Source organism: Polypterus senegalus, chromosome 4, assembly GCF_016835505.1.
Source record: "Polypterus senegalus isolate Bchr_013 chromosome 4, ASM1683550v1, whole genome shotgun sequence".
NCBI classification, from domain to species: Eukaryota; Metazoa; Chordata; class Cladistia; order Polypteriformes; family Polypteridae; genus Polypterus; species Polypterus senegalus.
The window spans coordinates 225,995,724-226,016,871 of record NC_053157.1 but is presented as its reverse complement, the minus strand read 5'-3'; the positions used below and the strand labels follow the sequence as shown (position 1 = coordinate 226,016,871).

The 21,148-nt window shown below is 37.7% G+C and overlaps 1 protein-coding gene across 3 annotated transcripts in view; it reads right to left on the bottom strand.

Moving 5' to 3' along the window:
* The window catches only part of LOC120528082, a 143,860-nt gene that overhangs the window by 10,081 nt on the left and 112,631 nt on the right, over window positions 1–21,148 (bottom strand). For 2 of the 3 annotated variants that reach the window (XM_039752096.1, XM_039752095.1), the window contains 4 exons: window positions 12,912–13,079; window positions 10,071–10,241; window positions 3,360–3,527; window positions 2,224–2,406 (listed from right to left, as the gene is read on the bottom strand). In XM_039752096.1, the coding sequence (XP_039608030.1) occupies window positions 2,224–2,406; window positions 3,360–3,527; window positions 10,071–10,241; window positions 12,912–13,079 (690 nt within the window). The remainder of the gene's footprint in view (window positions 1–2,223; window positions 2,407–3,359; window positions 3,528–10,070; window positions 10,242–12,911; window positions 13,080–21,148) is intronic. The other variant, XM_039752097.1, reaches the window with a different exon arrangement.

Genomic DNA, 21,148 nt, shown 5'->3' with positions numbered 1-21,148 from the left:
GGAAGGGGGAACAAAACACTAAATATGAAAGGACAAGGACCTGTGATCCCAGGTGGATAAAGAGTCTTTAGCACTCTTCAAATTGAACCTATAATTTAATGTAGAAATATGATGTAAGAAGAAAGAACAGATTTAGTCAAATTAATTTTATAACCAGAGAGTACTTTGAAGGACTTAAATAAGAACAGGACATAAGGAAAGTCAGAGGGGGTGTTTCAAAGAAAGAGAAAGGTATCATTAATAAAAAAGCATAATTTTATTGGGGGTACTATGTAAGGTAATGGGAAAGTTAATTAGGTTGGAGTTATAAATGGAAACAGCTAAAGCAGTGTTTTTCAACCTTTTCGCTGGAGTGGAACCCTGTGCGAATGGTTACCTTGCTCACGGAACCCTGTGCAGTTATCCACCAGTGTATCCTATATCATTAGGACTTTTTCGGCAGAACCCTTGGGTTCCCAGCAACCCCGGTTGAAAAACACTGAGCTAAAGGCTAGGGACTTAATATAAAAGAATCACAGAATATAGACAGCCTTGACTGGCATCTTTATAAATATGGGTTGTGATGTCACTGAACTGGTGAGCATGACCACGAAGGCAGAAGAATAGAGCATTCTGATTACATTAATATAGTCTTTTACTGAAACCTATCCAATAAAAGACTTGCCTGGGAATATTGTTATTCTTAAAGTCAAAAACCTTGTTGGCATCTAATGAAAATAGACCTTGGGCCTGTGGAACATTAGGAGCAGTATCAATAATATGCAAAAGATACCTTGGGTTATCTGCCCCTTGATGAGCCCAAATGAAGCCTAAAGGATTTGGGTGAATTGATTTAGAGATTTCTAGTTAAAGGTGATGTGCCAGGAGATAAGCCAGCAACTTAGTATCTGAATTTATCACGGAGGTGGAGCAATTGTTTGAAAAATCAGCAGGCTCTTTGTCTTGTTTTAATTACAGGGTGATCATGGTTTTGATAATGGAATTGTTTAATCTATTGGGGGAGATAATAGTATTAAGCATTTGAAAATAAGAAATTGATAGTCATTTCCAAAACTGCGAAAGGAGTTCTGGCTGCAACCTGTCTGGGCCCGAAGCTCTTATGGCATGCAAATAATCTCAAGTCTCCTAACATATTTTCTTAATGTTTTGAACTTTGTACAATCAGAATATGAACTTAACTCAATAGCAAATTCTTAATCCTATCACCAAATTTCCATTTACAGGAAAGCTAAAATGGCTCTTTAAAACAATATTTTTTCTTTGGCATGACTGTATGAATTAATTATTTAAGCCATTGGTTCTCAAACTTTCCACAATGTGTACCAGCTCAGAAAATATTTGGCTCTTCAAGTACCTTCATTATGGCTGGCATTTAAGTACAGTAGCGTAGGCCTATGTAACGACATAGTAGCATAATTCGAAGCTTCTTATGGTCATGCTATGGGTGTAGCACAAAGTCGAATTGATGACTTGGACTGCTTTAGATCCTTGCGTTTTCTCAGAAAAAAATCAACTGGTTTGTCTTTCAACACTATGTGCTTGGTTGTAAGATGTTGTTTGAGATGTGATGGTTTCATACACTCATTACTAAGAGCATCACTACACATGACACATGGCAGCCTGGGCTCATCCTCTGACCCACTCCAAAAGAATCCAAACTTGATGTAACTTGAGTCATATTTCTTTATTGTTTTTGCATTGTTTGCTGTCTGGTGCAATGGAAGCTTCACTGGCATTGCTAATGTTACCTACCACTAACACTTGTGCTAAGTTCACTGTCATTGACTTCAGTTTCTGCTGTGCTGCTTGACATATTCACTCCATTTCTAATACTTCCCATTTGGAGCCACGATTGCAATGTTTTGAACCAACATTTTTGCTTCCTCTGCTTGCCATCAAGGCTTTTTAACCATTTAAGCTAATTCTCCAAACAGCTAGGCTCGTTCATATAATCTTTATAAAAAAAATCTAAAAAGCTTTATAAAACATCTTGGGGACTCCTAGTGTACCGCAGTTTGAGAAGTACTGCTTTAAGCAAACAGTGGGTAGTAACAAAGTCTTAAATATCATAAACTATGCAGTGTGAAAATGCACTGCTTTTAATTAAGTTGATTACACATGTCTGCTAGTGTAAGCCTTGGTTTTGACCTACTGTGTATCTTCTGCAAGTTTGACACACATAGTAAGAGTGCTTTGTAAAGTAAAAAAATGAATTAAAGGTACCTTGCTTCGGAGCTGCCAGCTCCATGCTTCAGAGATATCCAGCTTTTTCTTTCATAAATACCCCATTCCTCATAACCATCAATTTCTTCTAGTTTCCAGCTCATGTTTTTCATTTGACAGTCTGAAGCCAATAGGGTGCAGATATTTAACATTGATATGTCCTTTAGGATACAACTGCCCATCCTAAATTTTAAAAATAAACACACATTACTAAAAAAAACCTTGCCATTCGGGTCAAGGTTAATGCTTTTTTACAGGTCAGCAGCACTGCAGTTAGTAGTTGTTCTTCCACACATTACAGTACTTTCTAAATGTGTTCCTCATGATACTTTGTAAGCCCCAGTCAAACCACTGCTTTGTTTGTTTAAATTTTTTTCTGTAATTTCCCCAAACTATTTCTTTTCTAGGCATTAAATCTAAAGGTACATACTGTAACTACAGTTTATTTAATATCCTATTCTCTTTTTGAATTTCTTTCAAACATTAACTCTTATAATGTCAGAGACCTGCAGTTAGAATACGGTCTAAAAAAGAATTAAGAACGCTTGCATTATGAAGTGTTAAAAATTTTTTATAGCTCAGACAGAATGAGGATATCGAACCAAAACAGTTGTTTTCTTATGGGCATAGAGAAGACTTAGATCAAGAAGCCTTGTGTTGCAGGTTGGTAAAAAATATTCTGTTAATATACCTCTTTGTTGTAGACAAAAGTAATCACAATTTTACCACGGTGACAGTCGCCAAGTATGCCTCCCTACTCAGTTGGTCAAGAAGGAGAAATACTCTGAGGCTGTACAGACTTACACTATGACATGTCTTTGTTTCTTACATGTACTTGTTACTTGACTATGTTTATTTCTGTTTAGTTGCTAAGAGCCAACACAGCTATTTATTGTATGGAATTATCTTTTTTAAATTAAGGTCTAAGACTCACAGCTGTTGCATAACATATTCTTTATTAAACATGATTTAGCATGTTAAACTGCACAAAGATCTGTTAATGATTTGAGTGTAATTTTGTGAACTAGAGCATTACAAATAATGAAGTAAATCAACATCATTCTAAACATTATGAAAACATAAAAGCTGAGAGCTCTGCACTAATTAAATTAAACAGCAAGAAAAGATACACTTACCTTAGGTGGCTAGGAGCATAATCTGCAGCTTTCAGAATTTCATAGATTACATTAAATGTTTTTTCACCAACTGAATCAGATAGGTCTATTTCTGTGGGTTTATATTTTGGAAGTATTTGTTTGCAGAGTTCCATCACTTCAGACTCATTTGAGTTGCAGATTGAAAATCTAAAAGGAACAAAGTAAAACAAACAGACATGATTATAGCCAAAGTGATTACTGTACACTTAAGTGTCCACACTTTCAGGTACACCATCCTAACATCTGTCGGTTTCTCCAATTGCATTCAGAAAACATGAAGCTACAGCACAGATACACTGGCCTGTGTTCACAATATAGTGTCCATCAGTTGTTTCAGATTAGCCATTGGTGAATGTCTACTCTGAAGAATGTGTAATATCTTAATACACAGTTTAGTATATACTTGCTTAATAATAACTTCCCTATCATTTTTCTAGTCTTTTCTGGTATTTTAGCATGTAAAACATAATGCTGCTTTCAATGAAATCCATTACATGCAGAAATACACACTATCAGTAAGGGTGATCAGTTCTCCTATAATATTTAAACACTTGTCTACTATAATAAAGGGAGCCATTTCATGCCATAAAAATAAAACTGAAAACATTACCCTGCCACTACCAGCTATACTGTATTTTTTAAATCCAGCAGAATGGATCTATGGGTTTTCAACTTGTAGAACGAACAGCAAAAAAACAAGGTTGGCTATACCAGGCAATGAGTTAATCTTCCAAGTTTCAGTTTTTCAGCTCTTTAACCAAATGTATCTTCATCCTTCTGTTTTTCAGTAACAGGAGTTAGGCATGCTTAGTAGCCAACTGCCACACCTGGAGTTGTGTTTTCTGATATGCCTCTTTGAGCACCAATCTTCTATTAATTGGGCAAGTATAGCTTGTACGTTATCTGCAAACTCATATTACTTACTTTAAAATGTCAATTTTTAACCACAGCACTACTATTGGATGAATGACTTGTCAAAGGAACCCTGCTCCTGGTCAGCTTCTGAGAAAGCTGGGCAACAAACCAAAGAAGAACTGGTTGTCCTGAGAGATGATGTGTCCATTGCAAAATGCTATGCAGCCTTCAGGGCAACCTGAAACTTTAGTTTGGCAGTTTCTCTTTGAATTACACAAACACACACAATTGTACTTATAGATTTTAAAACTGAATATCTGATCATTTAATATAGTCACTGATTGAGCAGTCAATTACATGGTAAGAACAAGTATGCCTAACAGAATGGCTACTCTGTGCCTATCAATGTTCTTAGTAAACTGACACAAAGTGCTGCACAGAATGTCACATTAAAATTAAAGTAATAAAATAAACTAAAGTAACGTAATGCTCCAGTAGTAGTAGAAAAGGAGCTACAGAAATAAAACATTGATAAGTGCAAACATTATTGATATACTAATGAGGGGAATCTGGACATTAAACATGCTTGTAAACATAAACACATTTACAGGTGCAATTAACATAAAGAGAATGAAAGTGAGTATTAAGTTTCAAACTATATCTCTCAATAATTGCATGTAATGTCCCGAGGGACACTTTGTTCAAGTTCAGAATTGCAGAGTATTATTGTCTCATTTCTGTACAAGTACATGATAACCTAGCATAATTTTTATGCAACGGAATAATATGGTCAAATGTATCAAAACATTAGCACAGAATAACTGTAGCCTTTACTTCAGAATAAAACTGACAACATTAATTGACATTGCTTCTTTATTATGACCACTTGCAAGTCAAACTAAGACTTTTCCATTAGGTTGTAATGACTGAAGTGACATCAAAACTCTGTAGCAACCACTTTTTCAAGAAATAAAGGTAAATTTAAAATTATATACTTATTAAGCATATTATGGTCTAGCACTTATTCTTTTAAACAATGGTCTGTCAAGGCATTGGGAATGAGGCCATTCAATAAAGGTTTACTTATAATATTAAGTACATGTTGCAAGAATAATAGTTTGGTTTTAAGTTAAAATTACTAATGTAACATGTATAGGAAAAATAGGGCTTGACACTGTAATATTCTGAGATGACAGAAATATGGGTTCTTAAATTTTACTATTTTATCATTAAAATACTTAATAAAATATGTACTTCTAGTGTTTGGAGGATTTTATATGTTAGAATAAAATGTAAGATCCCTTCCCAGTTAAGAATTTTCCAAAAAATTATTCCACTTGCTTAGAAAGGCTATAACACCCCCTTCTATAGCTCTTATACTCAATAAATGCTATAATTATTGTACAAAGTCAGGAAGAATTATGTTTTGATATTTGCCTTTACTTTGATGCAGTAAAAAAAGTCATCTTTAATATGTTAGTGCCGTATATCAATTTCAGTACTGTGAAAAGGGAGCCACAAAGATGATTTTTTATGGTGTGCCAGGTAATCAAATTTAGTCTCAGATACCTTCTCACTTGGTGTTTTGCTAGTAAGGAAATAGCTGAGGGAAAAATAAGTGTGAAATTAGAGATGGAACTAAAACCATGAAGGGAAGCAAATGGTCAAAAATGTTGTGGACCAAAGCCCTAATGGTAATCCAAAATTTAAAAGTCTTAATACAAATTAAAAATCCTTCAGTCCCAATGGAAATACTAACACACCCTCTAGAAATATTTAGTTGCATCCACAGTCTTGCTCAATCTGGACATTTACAATACTCATCTTTATATTGGCACCTAATGAAGTCACGGCTTCTCGTTTTCTCATGTTAGTAGCTGAAGGATGTTACCAACAACAAAAAACTGATGAGCTCTAAATGAGGTGCTCCTTCAAAACAAAATAATTTAGCAAGTTCACAGCTCCCCAGTGCTCATGAAAAGATGGACTAAATGCAAAATCAAATGTAAAACATAATAAACTTTGCAAAAATTATAACACCTGGAGGCATGTTACTTAAACTGCCAGATTAACATAAATTGGAACCATACACATTCCGCACTATAAAATCACTATTTATGACCACTTTGTTATTATCAGTGTCAACTTATTTCCTGCTAAGTGCTGAATACACGTTCTGGGTTGGGTATGAATTGTCAACCTGGGCTCTAACTTCTGCCTTACTGTTATCTAATCAAACTGTGACAAGTTAACTTAAAGTAATGATACTCCCTTTCAGAATCTATGCCAAATCACAATGCAAGTTCAAAAATAATTGTACGCTCATGAAATATAATTTCAGTATACTATGTGATGGATGGCCAGCAGTTCAACCCGGCTGGGACACCCAAAGGATGGAAGGATGGGGGAAGGCAGCTACTTTGGGACAATGCCTTCCCCAAGATGCTAGATAGCAGCTCCCCTGCAGCAAAGCGGTGCCCAGATTCCCACAGGGTACCATGGGATCTGGAGTTCGGCTTCACAGCCATGCTGGGTACCATGGGTGCTGTCAGGAGACGCTGCAGGAAGACTGGGGAGTTTCTACATTCTGCATAGCCCGGAAGTACTCCAAAGTTCTCCATCTAACCTGGAAGTTCTGACAAGTCAAGGGGACGGAAAGACAGAAGCACTTCGGGGTCAAGGACTATATAAAGGACCGCTGTAAACCCAGCAAACGAGCCGGAGTTAAGAGCTAGAAGACAGAGCTTTCTGGGAGGTGAGGAGGAGAGAATTGCATGTAATTATTGTTCATATTGTAATAAGTATTACTTGCCTGTGTATGGTGGCTAGGGGGGCTTACAGGCACTACTTATAAGAGAGAAAAATTAATTAAAATACCTTTTAGTAATTTTACCTGGTGTCCTGGACGTCTGTCTGTCGGGTTAGAGGTGTGACAGTGCCTTCTAGTGTCACAACTATTTGTTTTAGTTTTTGCTGTTTACATAGATTGTGACAAGTAAAATTAAAGGTGTTGTATTTCTAATTATATTCTACTGGTACGACAGATACTGTACCAGAAATGCAATTAAGGAGATTTTTATATATATGCAATTTAGGAAGAAGTTTTACTTACATTTACATTTATTTGCTTAGCAGAAGAATTTATCCAAAGACTTACAAAAGAGGTCAACATTATCCAGCGACATCAGCATGGGGGAATGTTTCATGTTACGTACTTACTGTAAGTACACTTTCAGAAATTATTTTTTACTTTAATTTCAGATGTTTCTATTTTTAATTATAGACAATTAAATAGTGTTTTTGCCTGATTGCAATTATTCATTACGTTTTCCTTCACTGAAAGTATACTGTTGTAACATTTTTAATAACTGGCTGCATTCTTGGCCTCTCCCTTCTTTTGCCTGCTTTTTTCACTTGAACACTTCTATTTTAGTCTATTGATGTATGATTGGAGCAAGGGAAATAAAAATAAAATAGAGGAGCTCAGATAGTGATGTTGTTCTAGTCTGGCAAATATCTTATAGCTCTTCTGGTGCACTAGTTTTTTGGTTTTTTTATTCTTGTAATTTCAGCAGCTTTTGGATTCTACTTTTAACTTATGCTTTTTTGAAACAGAGCAGTTGAGTATTTACAGTGGTGTGAAAAACTATTTGCCCCCTTCCTGATTTCTTATTCTTTTGCATGTTTGTCACACAAAATGTTTCTGATTATCAAACACATTTAACCATTAGTCAAATATAACACACGAAAACACAAAATGCAGTTTTTAAATGATGGTTTTTATTATTTAGGGAGAAATAAAAATCCAAATCTACATGGTCCTGTGTGAAAAAGTAATTGCCCCCTGAACGTAATAACAATATAACAATAATAATAATTCAGAGGTGGATTTGCAGGTGTGTTTTGGGTCATTGTCCTGTTGCAGCACCCAAGATCGCTTCAGCTTGAGTTGACGAACAGATGGCCGGACATTCTCCTTCAGGATTTTTTGGTAGACAGTAGAATTCATGGTTCCATCTATCACAGCAAGCCTTCCAGGTCCTGAAGCAGCAAAACAACCCCAGACCATCACACTACCACCACCATATTTTACTGTTGGTATAATGTTCTTTTTCTGAAATGCTGTGTTCCTTTTACACCAGATGTAACGGGACATTTGCCTTCCAAAAAGTTCAACTTTTGTCTCATCAGTCCACAAGGTATTTTCCCAAAAGTCTTGGCAATCATTGAGATGTTTCTTAGCAAAATTGAGACGAGCCCCAATGTTCTTTTGCTTAACAGTGGTTTGCGCCTTGAAATCTGCCATGCAGGCCGCTTTTGCCCAGTCTCTTTCTTATGGTGGAGTCGTGAACACTGACCTTAATTGAGGCAAGTGAGGCCTGCAGTTCTTTAGACGTTGTCCTGGGGTCTTTGTGACCTCTCGGATGAGTCGCCTCTGCGCTCTTGGAGTAATTTTGGTCGGCCGCCACTCCTGGGAAGGTTCACCACTGTTCCATGTTTTTGCCATTTGTGGATAATGGCTCTCACTGTGGTTCGCTGGAGTCCCAAAGCTTTAGAAATGGCTTTATAACCTTTACCAGACTGATAGATCTCAATGACTTCTGTTCTCATTTGTTCCTGAATTTCTTTGGATCTTGGCATGATGTCTAGCTTTTGAGGTGCTTTTGGTCTACTTCTCTGTGTCAGGCAGCTCCTATTTAAGTGGTTTCTTGATTGAAACAGGTGTGGCAGTAATCAGGCCTGGGGGTGGCTACGGAAATTGAACTCAGGTGTGATACACCACAGTTAGGTTATTTTTAACAAGGGGGCAATTACTTTTTCACACAGGGCCATGTAGGTTTGGATTTTTTTTCTCCCTAAATAATAAAATCCATTATTTAAAAACTGCATTTTGTGTTTACTTGTGTTATATTTGACTAATGGTTAAATGTGTTTGATGATCAGAAACATTTTGTGTGACAAACATGCAAAAGAATAAGAAATCAGGAAGGGGGCAAATAGTTTTTCACACCACTGTATGTTACCTGTGTATGACTTTTAGTCTGTTTTTGCAAATATTCCTTAAATTATGGACTGACTTATTCCAGTGTGCTTCTTTTAAGGTCAAATTCACCATATTACTAGAAAACAAAGTGACTGCTACAAACTGCATTTGATACAGATGGCAATGTCCTGTGGCACATGACTTGTTCAGAAGAAGACAGTGTCAATTAACAGTGTTGAACATGACTCTGGCCCATTGGTCTTAACAGCCTAGTGGGCACTGGATAAATATCTTTATGCATGTATTTAGAACATTTTTAAGTTATTCTCTTTTAAATATTTATTTGAGTACTATTTAAAACACATTCTCCATATAACCTACACTATTAATTATAATATCCATCCATCCATCCATTATCCAACCTGCTATATCCTAACTACAGAGTCACGGGGGTCTGCTGGAGCCAATTAATTATAATATAAAACTTAAATTTTCCATCCTGCTTTCTATCAAGACTTCACAAGGTTGTATTTCTTTCTTTTTGGGTACATGTGTGCAATTTTTAAAACATAGTTGAAATTCACTATAACTTTAAGAATCAATCACTTCTCTTACTCCAAAATTTTATGTTTCAAAAGTTGGTTTATTCAGGCATCATGAGTATTGCTAAGTTTCAAAGCAACTCCTTCAAGAAACAATCATGAACAATGTTTTAGTTTCTGTTTTTGTCCTTTCCTAGAGAATGTTTCAACTTTGCAAGGTCTTAATTAGTAGATTTAATCAGTAAATCTTCCTCCCTATATATTTTGATGACTAATGACTGAATCAAAAAGCATTTTTGAATACATTACCTCAATTTTGATCCTTCAGCTTCATAATCAAACGTAATGTTTGACAAATCAGAAAAATAATTATAATCATGATTAGATATTTTCCAGTTCATACTTTTCAATTTGTTTTCTGCCAGAAGAAGACTGCAAATGTTTTCTGTTGACAGATTACTCATGCGGCCACTAGTTATCCTGAAGCAGGAAAATAAAAATATTTCAATACAGTTTGAATCTCTAGACAAAAGCCTGCCCTGCTACATATGTAGAAAGATTATTAATTAAAAAAAGAAAAAAAAAACACATAACAATGTTATTTTCATGAAAGAACTAGTAGTTGTTTTCATTTAATATAATGCACTGCAACAGGTGAGCACAACATTTGTGTTACCCCAACAAGTAAAAATACTCCCAAAAATCAAAAGATATGAAATTATATATTTATTATTACCACAATGACTCCAACAAGTTTAATATTGATATAAAACAAGTTACTAGAACAAAATCAAATTGAAACCAAACCTCTTTGCTTATCAGTTTCCTGCTTCTTAAGTACTACTCCCCTCACATCTGCTATTTCTCAATATGGTCTGACGGACTTTATTACTCTCTTAACTGTAGGTGCTTATCTCTGGCCAGAGCCTCAAAAAACATCTAGGTTGGAGGCAGGTTTATAAAATCTTGTGGCCACTTTTGGCAGTCACTAAAATTGAGGCACCCTAATGGAATCAGTCCTCTAAGGCACCATTTTGACTGCTTTCCCTGTGTTCTGAACCACAGGGCCCAGCTTCCAGGCCAGAGGAGTTTTCTCTGGTGCCATTCCTCCCCAGCTTCTCTTTTTATCTCTCTCTCCTCCCTCATCTCTCCATGTGCCCTTAGAATATTTAGTTCTAGGGTGTAATCCGCAGTGAAGACATGTTGATCCTTAGCTGGGGAGACAGAGAGATAGTCACAAGGGACTTGCAGAGAAGCCTAACCCGATGCCTTGAGATCTCTTGGGATGTTAAAGTATTTATTGTTGATTTTTATAATGGATTATTTATGGACTGCACTGCACTTTATTGTTTGGATTTGGTTTATATGTACTATGCACTGTTGGACAATGTGAACCTGGATGTTATCTGTCACTCATCACTAGGCTCATCCTCGGTTTACAAACTACTAGGGTGTCATGTGCACTACTTGGAGTTGGGTGAGAACCTTGGATAATGATTCCTGACAATATGTTGGAAGCAGTGAGATTAACTAGTGGCACTGAGGAATGAAGACAGAAAGAAGATTTGGTGTTGTAACTTTGCTAGTGGACCCATGCACCCAAGCTGAAAGAGACATTTTTGAGTATTAAAACTTTTGCATCTTTTAATGGATTATTTATTTATTGATTGCTTTGACTTTTTTGCTAGATTCATTTTCTTTTATGTCCTGCTTTACAAGAGGGCTTGGGTTTTGTTTTCAAGTGCATTTTTACAGTTTCATTAGTGTTTTCAGAGCAGGTGTGTTTTTGATGCAGCAAGAACCTGGGTTACCAGTTGCACTATGACATATTGCTACTGTGCAGACGGTGGCTTCGGGAGGGAGGTGTGTGATAAATAGAGGTCCATGGCAGTGCAAGTTTTATAATATGCTTGGGGTGTGGCATAGGTGAGTAGCAAAGCTGCAGAGTGGCTCTAAGGTGTAGTTTAGGCATTGGCTAAACATTCACATGTGAACATGCACGGCAACCTGTTGCTTTATTAGCACCCTGGGGATTATGATTGTGGCACCTGCACCAAAAATGTGGCTTAAAAGGAGCTTGTGCATGATATTGAGAGATTAATCCTTTGGAAGGGAAACCAGAGGCAAGATTGGCTGAATGAGTTAGCAAGCAAGTGAACGCAGAAGTGAGGAGGTAGTATGTACAGGCCGATGTGAGGAAGTGAAGTAATGGTGCTTCATTGGGGGTCTCCTTGCTGAACAACTGTGTTGGAACAGGAACCAGGATCAAAGCCTCTCAGGGCACCATAAAGCACTGAGTAAGCATGAAGGATGACGGAGGTCTGGCTCCATGAGTTTTGGCAGACGGTAATGTAAGTTTGTAGGACGAAAGATGGAAGAAAGCGACTACAGCTGTTGGCATCTCTGCTAGCTGGGAAGACCTGCTGGGGAGACAGAGTGAACGAATGTGTGATCGCCACTGGGGACCTGATTTCCAGAGTGGATTTTAAGTATATTATTGTGTTTTTAACCTGCACATAAGTATTTATTTGTATTTGAATATTTTCACTTTGCACAAGTTGCACTTTGGGATTTTGTACCCTGATTTTATTGGAATAAAAGCATTTGCACCATTTAGTGCCATCTCTCTTGTGTCAAGTGTCCTCACTGCACTGGCTCATCTCAGTTTATGACTATCGACAGTCTGGTTTCAAGAGGGACTTGGCAGCTGCTGCCAACCCAGACTGTCACACATGCAGATAATCAGAGCTTGCAGTACAAATGATTGATCAGTTTAAAAACATATGGAAGTTAACATTTAATCAATCACCTTGTATTTTACATAGTGTGTCTTATAGTGGAAACCACCACAAGTCTCTGAACAAAGCAAACAAGGTATCAAGATCAAGTATAGCACACAATCTTTGTTTTGCAAATTTTAAAGAAAGAAATGTTTAAGAGTCTACCAAGTAAACACAAACCTACATTAGACTGACAAGATGTGACAATACATTAGTAGAGAAGACTAATAATCAGTACACTCAGCTAGGTTACAGACTAAGGGGAATTGTTAAATATTGAACAAAAACGAGAGCTACATAATTAACAAGGAATTGTGAACTAATAATGCTGCAGACAGCAGTATACAAAATAAATAAATAAAACAGTTACCTTATGCAATTAGGTATGTAGTCTTCATTTTTTAGTGTTTCAATGAAGAATGTGACTGTCTCTTCACTAAACTCACCAGACAGATTGATGTCATCAGGTTTATTTTTAGAGATTACCATTATGAAGATTTCCATTGCATTGTCTTCAGAGACACCAGACAACAACAGGCTGATAATGTAAAAGTAATGAATAGTGATTTTATTGAAATGCTCGACATTTTTTGTCAGCTTGATTGATTGATTTTGCTGATGCATAGAGCATGTGCTACATGAATAATATCCTTTTCAGTGATTTGGAAGAAATTGTGCTGGTTTTTATTTTTATACAAGTTTAATTTTATTTGCAGATTTTTCTGCTAAGGGGCCATGAGGTGTAATTTTACACCTTAATCTCCATTTAGAATGTTTTTTTCTGTTGTGTTTTTACAGCAGCACGGGAACAAATTTGAACATCTACCTGTAAGTAAAAGTATCTGAAAAGATTTTGGAGTTACTTTATAATACATGCAAAGAGTCTGAGACCCCCAACAGGACAATAAGTAAAGGATTTGTTAGGTATTATGCTGTTCAATGTAAAAAAAAAAAATATGGGCAAACCTGTAAAAAGAAGACAGTAGATAAAGAATTAATACTTGATGAATCAAATACTATACACTTGACCTATTCATGGAATTTCCTTATTAACACTCATGGAAATCACCAGGCACTGAAGAACATTTATCTGAAGGCAACCACCTGTCAGTTCACGTTTATAAATTTGTAGCAAGTAGGATTAATGGAGAGTATGTGCTGGTGAGGCTTGTCTCTAAGACTTCCTCATCAGAGTGAAACGCTGGTCTAAATTAGTTCTTTGGTTTACCTAGGGATTCACAGAAGCAGTATCTTTTACCTGAGTTAAGCTAATATAGACTGTTCTTTGTGCATAAAAATAAAATAAAGGCAGATGAAAGCTTGGCATGAAAGGAAATATTTGCATATGAAAGCAAGAAAAGAAATAAAAATAGATAAAGAAGAAAATGAACAAAAATCAAGAAGCATTTGAAAGTTAATTCACTGCAGACAGTCTTTTAGTAGGTTGCAAAGATGCAACAGCAGCAGACCCATAACTGTGAAAGATACCAGCTAATCCTGAACATCAAGTAGGGTCACTGTGCTTGAGGAAATTAGGAAGACTGTAATAGAGAACTGGAAGAACTTGTTCAGATTCCCTTTAGACAGATGTTGTCAAAAGAGACTTCAGTACAGGTTGATAGAGATGAATGAGTTAACCGCTATGGTATCAACCCTAGAATTAAAGTAGCCCACTCTTTTTCAAGACATTGACATGGTGCTAGATTGTAACTCCGTGAGGTGGTAGGCAGGAATGAGGAGCCCCAGAGTGCCACCTCTTAATCAGCACCTAGTAGAAGGGAGGTAGTGACTATAAGTGGCTTATTTATTAGTTTCACTATTAATATTTTCCTATGTTAAAACATCCTGTTCTGTTATAAGCAAAATGTACATTGTTTATATTTGCTTTTAAAATCAGACAAGAATTCTGAGAGCTCTGCTCATGAGTGTTAGGCTGCCACTTCTGACATGGTTTACAAGCTAAGCAACAAAAGCGCCCTGGGTTTGTACACGCCCTGGGTTTCACACTGTATATATTGTAAATAATTGTATATTATTATTGCATGTAATTTTAGTATTGTCATCTGTTCTAAGGAGACATGCAAGAAATTATTTTGCTGTACTGTACTGAGCACATGTGATAATAAACTAGACTTGACTTGACAAGGATAGGTTTAGTAAATTAAGGTGGAAAAAGTTTAAAGCGTTTGGATATGATGAAGAGCTTGACCAAAAGCTGAAATGAAAAGAATAAAATGGGCTAGCAAAAATCATAGTTAATAAATGCAGGATGTGGTCAAAAGAAAGAAAAATCAAACAGACAAAATCAAAAATCAATCTAAGTTAGCAAAGCCAAACTTAAATTAAAAATAACAAAAAGTAAAAAAAAACAACTTTTGAGCTAAACTGGGTAGGCTTTCATTTTTTAACTATGTGAGATAAGTGGTCCATGGCATAAATAGGATTTTAAATCAAATCCAGATAGCGTGCAGGCTCAGATTGGCTGATCCATAGTTAACTGTGGTGCTTGGCTGATCACAGGCTCACATGAAGATGCGAGCGGATAAGTCAGGTGCCACATTCAAAACTTGGAGTAGGTGGAGGGTCACTTCTGTGCCCAATCAATCTGATATTAAAGGAGTCTGTAAGCTGAGATGGGAAAAGAGTCAAACAGAAACAGAAAAGGAAAAAGACAGACAGAGGTTAAAATGAATGGGTGAAGGAGACGGCAGGATTTGGAGCCATCTGTTTTCCAAGGGACGAAAGTAGGCAGCCCAGAGGAGAGCCCTTGAAAGGAGTATAGAGCTGATGCTCAAGGGGGGCTGATGAAGGTCACTCTAACTGAGCATTTTAGGGGAGCTAGAGTAGCCCAATGCCAACGAGTGGCAGTGAGAGCAAGAGGAGAGAGGCACAGCACTGTGCCCTGCTGAGAGCCCATGGGACAGCAGGGACCCAAGCCTGTGAAGATGGTTGGCTGTGCCTTTTGGCAGGACGTCTCCTCTACAGCAGGATCCTGTGTGGGATAAGCAGAGGAGAAATCAGGTTTAGAAGAATGCCCCAAGGCTTGTGAGTTTTTAAAGAACTAATACCTGCCTCTGCTTTTAACCTACTTTTTAACTTTGATTTTATTGGATTGTTTATATATGGATTGGATGCACTGCACCATTAAACACTGTTTTAGATTGATTTTAATAAAAGCATCTGGCACATCCTTTTGCACCTACCCATTGGCTGGATGTATGTGTCCTCATCTGCCCAACTCAACTCGGTCTATGACTATTGACAATTCTAGGCTCAAGAGGCTCCCAGATGCCACATAGAAGGTGAAGCTGACCCAGTCTGTCACACTATGATAAGAGTTTTCAGAACAAATCCTCATTTCCACCTAGTGAATTTTAATAATGCTTTGCAGCACCATCTTATATACTTGCATGGATAATGCCTCATGGTACAAGATCTAGGTCATGTGACTACAAATAGCCAATCAAGCTACCACCAAGATGGCCACCAAAATGAAGACCAACCTCAACAAAATGGTGTCCAAAGCATAATGTGAAATTATTTAAATGACACAATAAATGTAAAGTGCAAAAATACAAATTAAGTCCTGACAAATAATTCAAACTATAACTAACACCTTTTGTGAATAATTTGCAAAATATCCCCTTGTTCTAAACGCCTTCCAGTTCTTTGGTTGTCAACAAATTATGTAAGAGCTGGAAGAGTAGATGTGCAATTTTTGCCTATCATCAATTTTCAAAAAATAGTTTTTTCAAGTTATTCTAACAGACAATGTGTTTCTTTAAAATATAGTACCATTTTAATGTTTAAATTCAGTTGTTAATTTTATGTTTTATCATTCCTTCTTGACACCTGAATATCTCTTCTGGTTAATTAACTCTTTTAGGGCTAATTTTTTTTTTGTTTCTTATCTCCCAGGGCTGAATATTTTTCCAAAAACTAACATTTTTTAAAAAACAACACAAAGCAATTGTTTAACATATCAAATCAACAAAAAATATTTACTTTTGACAAATGTTACTGTCTTGCATGTTGTATGAGCCTGCATACTCTATGACTTCACATACATTTTACACAGCAAATCCTGTGCAGTCTGATCTCACTCAAAGCAGCCAATTTCAGTCATTGCCACATTGCACTGCTTACAATACGTGTTGCTTTGGTGCCTACTTTTCAATTGTCTGTTGCTGCACTTTCTCACATATATTGTTAGTGTGTACTGTAGAGAGACAAGTCACCCTTTTGCCATCGTGCCATTCCACTGCCACCAAGTTTTCTGCCCGCATGAAAACCGTTTTGTCACCTCTTTTCATCTTCTGAAACTTTATGAACTTTATGCATGGCATTATAGCCTGGCTCACCCCATGGGATTTGCTTCTGTTTATTACAGAAGTGAATAAAACTTTGCAGCAGCACGTACCTATCACCATGCTGCATAACCTGTCCAAAGCCACCAGGGGACAAAGCACGTTTGGACCAATGCTCCCTGAAGTTATATCACCATCTCTATTTGTAATACCACAGCACGCTTTATCTCGTCTTTTGCTGTGGGTTTACAATTTGAAAAACGAGAATGCGATGCAAACGCAGCCCGCGATTCAAAAAATTTCTCTGCCTACCTGTTTATCTCGTCTGACGGTAGCTGAAAAGCGGCATCAGGAGAGAGCAGCCTGAAGTACAGCAGCTGGTGATCTGTCGTGTCCAACAGTGAGCCATGGCGTCTTGTGAAGTCCGGTAGCCAGATCGGCTCTCAATGGATTAATGTCTGTGTATTTATCCCATGCGTACCTTGCCGTAGATGCATCGGCTGCGCGAAGCGCTCAACTGGCAGCAGATCCGCTGGCGCGGCATCGGCTGGTGTTTGATCAGCTGATGCCGGCTTCTCACTCTCTTGCTCGATCACCTGATCACTGTCAATAAAATCCGATTCTGAAAAAACAGAGTCCTAATCCGCGATAATGCGCAAAACATTGTCTGCCGAGTGTTTTCTTTTCTGCTCTCACTTCGCTCCCTTGTCACATGTCGATGCCATCTTGCCATTGTTTACATTTCGCAACTCACGCACACGCTAGGATTAGTTGCCGAGTCAACGAGTCTAGCATTCCTCCAAGCACAGTGGGAATGCCTGTGACGTGACAGTGAGATTTGTCGCCATTAACAGCTGATTATCGCCCTCTATCCCTGGATGTCGACTTTAGTCGACACGCGCCCTCAACCCCTCCTGTCGACAAAAGTCGACATCCGCCCTAAAAGAGTTAAAAAAAGCTTTTAGAAGATAATAGGTCTCGTCCGATGCGAGAGATGGACGTCTGAAGTGGAGCTCCGCTAGCAGCGGCGTTATTTTTCATATTATTTGCTTAATATCCTGAGATATCCTACATTTATTCAACCCAAGGGGACAGCTACAGTATATATGTAAGCATATATAAACATGGCCAGCAAGAAAGGGGGTCCGAAAGAAAAGAAAACTAAAGCTGCACCCAACCCAAGATCAGCAAGCCCTAGCTCAAGATACGGCCTTTCAGAGAGAGACTTGGAACAGCTGGGTGAAAGTACAGACTCTTCGGGACCAAGGTCCGTTACATCGTCGCCGGCTGAGTGTGAAAAGGGAGTGCAGATCTCGATAGCTCGCTGATCGGAGAACACCTGAAACTGGAAAGGGCCTTACAGTCCGCAATCTCAATTACTCCACGCGAGCCGGGAATAGCGGGGACACCGGCTACAGTAGAGCCTGACGCTGCACCTACGGTACAAGAAAGCACAATTAAAATGTCTAAACTGGAGGTGATGCTCGCTGAGATCGTACAAGATATAAAGAAAACCGAGAAGGCAAATGAGAAAGCAAGGGCAAAAGCACATGAGAGGCTGAAACAAGAGTTGCTGGAATTGAAACAGGAATGGCAGCAAGCAAACGAAAAGCAACGGCTGATGCTGCAACAGGCAAATGAAAGGCTGCAACAAGAAATGCAAGTGGAAATGCGACACGTGCTGGGTAAAATTGAAAGGCTTACTGATCAATTGGAGGATCTCAAGGAGACATTCACGACTAGGATTGCATTAGCTGAAAATTTAGCTAACAGTCCTGAAGGAAAAGCAGAAAATGTCAGCACCGAATGCAAAAAATTTGGAGACAGACTGGCTGCTTTGGAAGATGGAAGTAGAAGGTATAACGTCAGAATTGAAGGTCTGCCTGAGAATCGAGAAAGTTCAAACCCGGTGAAATTCGCTGCTGAACTTTTTTCTAAAATAATCGGGGACGACTTTAAAGCAGAATCTGAGATAGCAGCAGCTTACCGTGTACGCGGATTAAACACCGTTAGACCCAGACCAAGGTCTTTTATAGTTTGTTTTGAACGATTATCATTTAAGCTAGAGGTGACGGCACTCCTCAGAAACAAGGAAGATATTAAATTTGAAAATAACCATATTCGTATTTTCCTGACTTCTCTCCAGCAACTGCTACTAAACGCGCAGCCTTCTACAACATCAAACAGTGATTACGGCAAGCCAGCATCAAATACAGCCTCTTGTATCCTGCAAAACTTAAAGTGGAATGGCAAGGTCATTTCTATGTCTTCACTAGCAAGGACGAAGCAGAAAAGGAATTAAGAAAGCTGATCCCGGGATTATTCTGATACATAATAGTGAGTCATGGCGGTAAATGATAAAACAAGGATTAATAATCTACTGTTTGATCTGTTTGTTTTAAAATACGAGTTTTTTATCAGCATATATTCTGATATATTCTCAAAATTACTTAGTATTACTAGGGCGCTATCTGTTTATGTTTTATTGTGCTTAATTACTTTTTCCTTACTTTTTTTTTTTTCTTTCCTAATTACTTCATCTCTACCCTAAACGAGACTGTTCAATATCATACCCTTGGTTTATTGTTATTGCTATTACTGCATTAAGACTTGTTATGCTTATATTGGACACTTTTTTAACACCATCACCCGGGTTTATTATCTGGGTGTATCATCTTAATGCACTAAAATTGCTGAAGACTAAAAACCTGGAGGTTTTTAAACCCAAATTCAAGAACATATTCTTTCTACTCACCAGTACATCATTGCTACTCAAGGATTGATTACTTCTTTATAGACAATAACTTCTTGCCTATGATTAAATCTTGTAAATACGATGCTATTGTTATTTCTGACCATGCACCTATGATCTTGGAGCTAAAATTACTAAGCCCCATACACTCACCCCGCAGATGGCGCCTCAACCCGCTTCTATTAGCTGACGAGAATTGTACGGAATTTATATTCAAACAAATCAAATTCTTTCTAGAGACAGATACATCACCCGAGATCTCTGCAGGAATACTCTGGGAAACTCTTAAGGCCTTCTTAAGAGGTCAGATTATCTCATATCTTTCCCACAGAAATAAATCCGAAGCCAAGAAAGTAGCAGAGATAAAAAGCGAAATTACTAAAATAGATGAAGAACATGCCAGACTACCAAGCGAGACTCTACATAGGAGGAGGCAGGCTCTACATTCGGAATTAAACCTCTTGACAACTAAAGAAACTGAACAACTAATCTACAAATCCAGACATCATTATTATGAACATGGAGAGAAAGCTAATAAGCTTTTAGCTCAACAAATTCACAAGCAAGAAGTGCGCAACGCAATCTCGTAATCACCAACACGAACGGAGATAAAATCATCGAACACAAAAATATAATGCACACTTTCAGAGACTACTATAAATCCCTATATACTACTGAGTTTAAAGAAGACAATACACAATCTAATGCATTTCTGGATACATTACAGATACCACAAATAGACGCTTTTAGTGTGGAGGAACTTGATAAACCTCTGGCGTTATCAGAATTACTAGATGCTATAAAGTCACTCCAAGGGGGAAAGCAGCAGGCCCTGATGGCTACCCTGCAGAATTTTACAAGAAATTCTCCGCTCAGCTAGCTCCCTCCTATTAGCAACATTTACAGAAGCCAGAGATAACCAATCTCTTCCACAAACCTTTCGCCAAGCACTAATCACTGTCTTTCCAAAACAAAATAAGGACTTATTACAATGTGCATCATACAGACCAATTTCACTTCTGAATAACGACGTTAAAATACTCTCTAAAATCATAGCCAGAAGGATGGAGAAAGTGCTCCCCTCGGTAATATCACAAGACCAAACTGGATTTATTAGGGGCCAGCACTTATCTTCAAATCTTCGACGCCTGTTTAATGTAATATACTCACCAACTAAATCAAACACCCCAGAAATATTATTATCATTGGATGCAGAAAAAGCATTCGACATGATTGAATGGAAATACCTTTTACTACATTGGAGAAGTTTGGGTTTGGCCCAAACATTTGTGCATGGATTAAATTACTGTATACTAACCCAGAAGCTTCAGTTTGCATCAACAACATTTGCTCAGACTACTTTAAACTAGAGCGTGGCACTAGACAAGGATGCCCTTGTCACCGCTGCTGTTTTGATTGCCATTGAACCACTGGCAATACATTGTCGAAATACTGATCAGATAAAGGGGATTAGCAGAGAAGGACTGGAACAGAAAATCTCATTATATGCAGATGACATGGTACTGTATATATCAGACCCAGAAAATT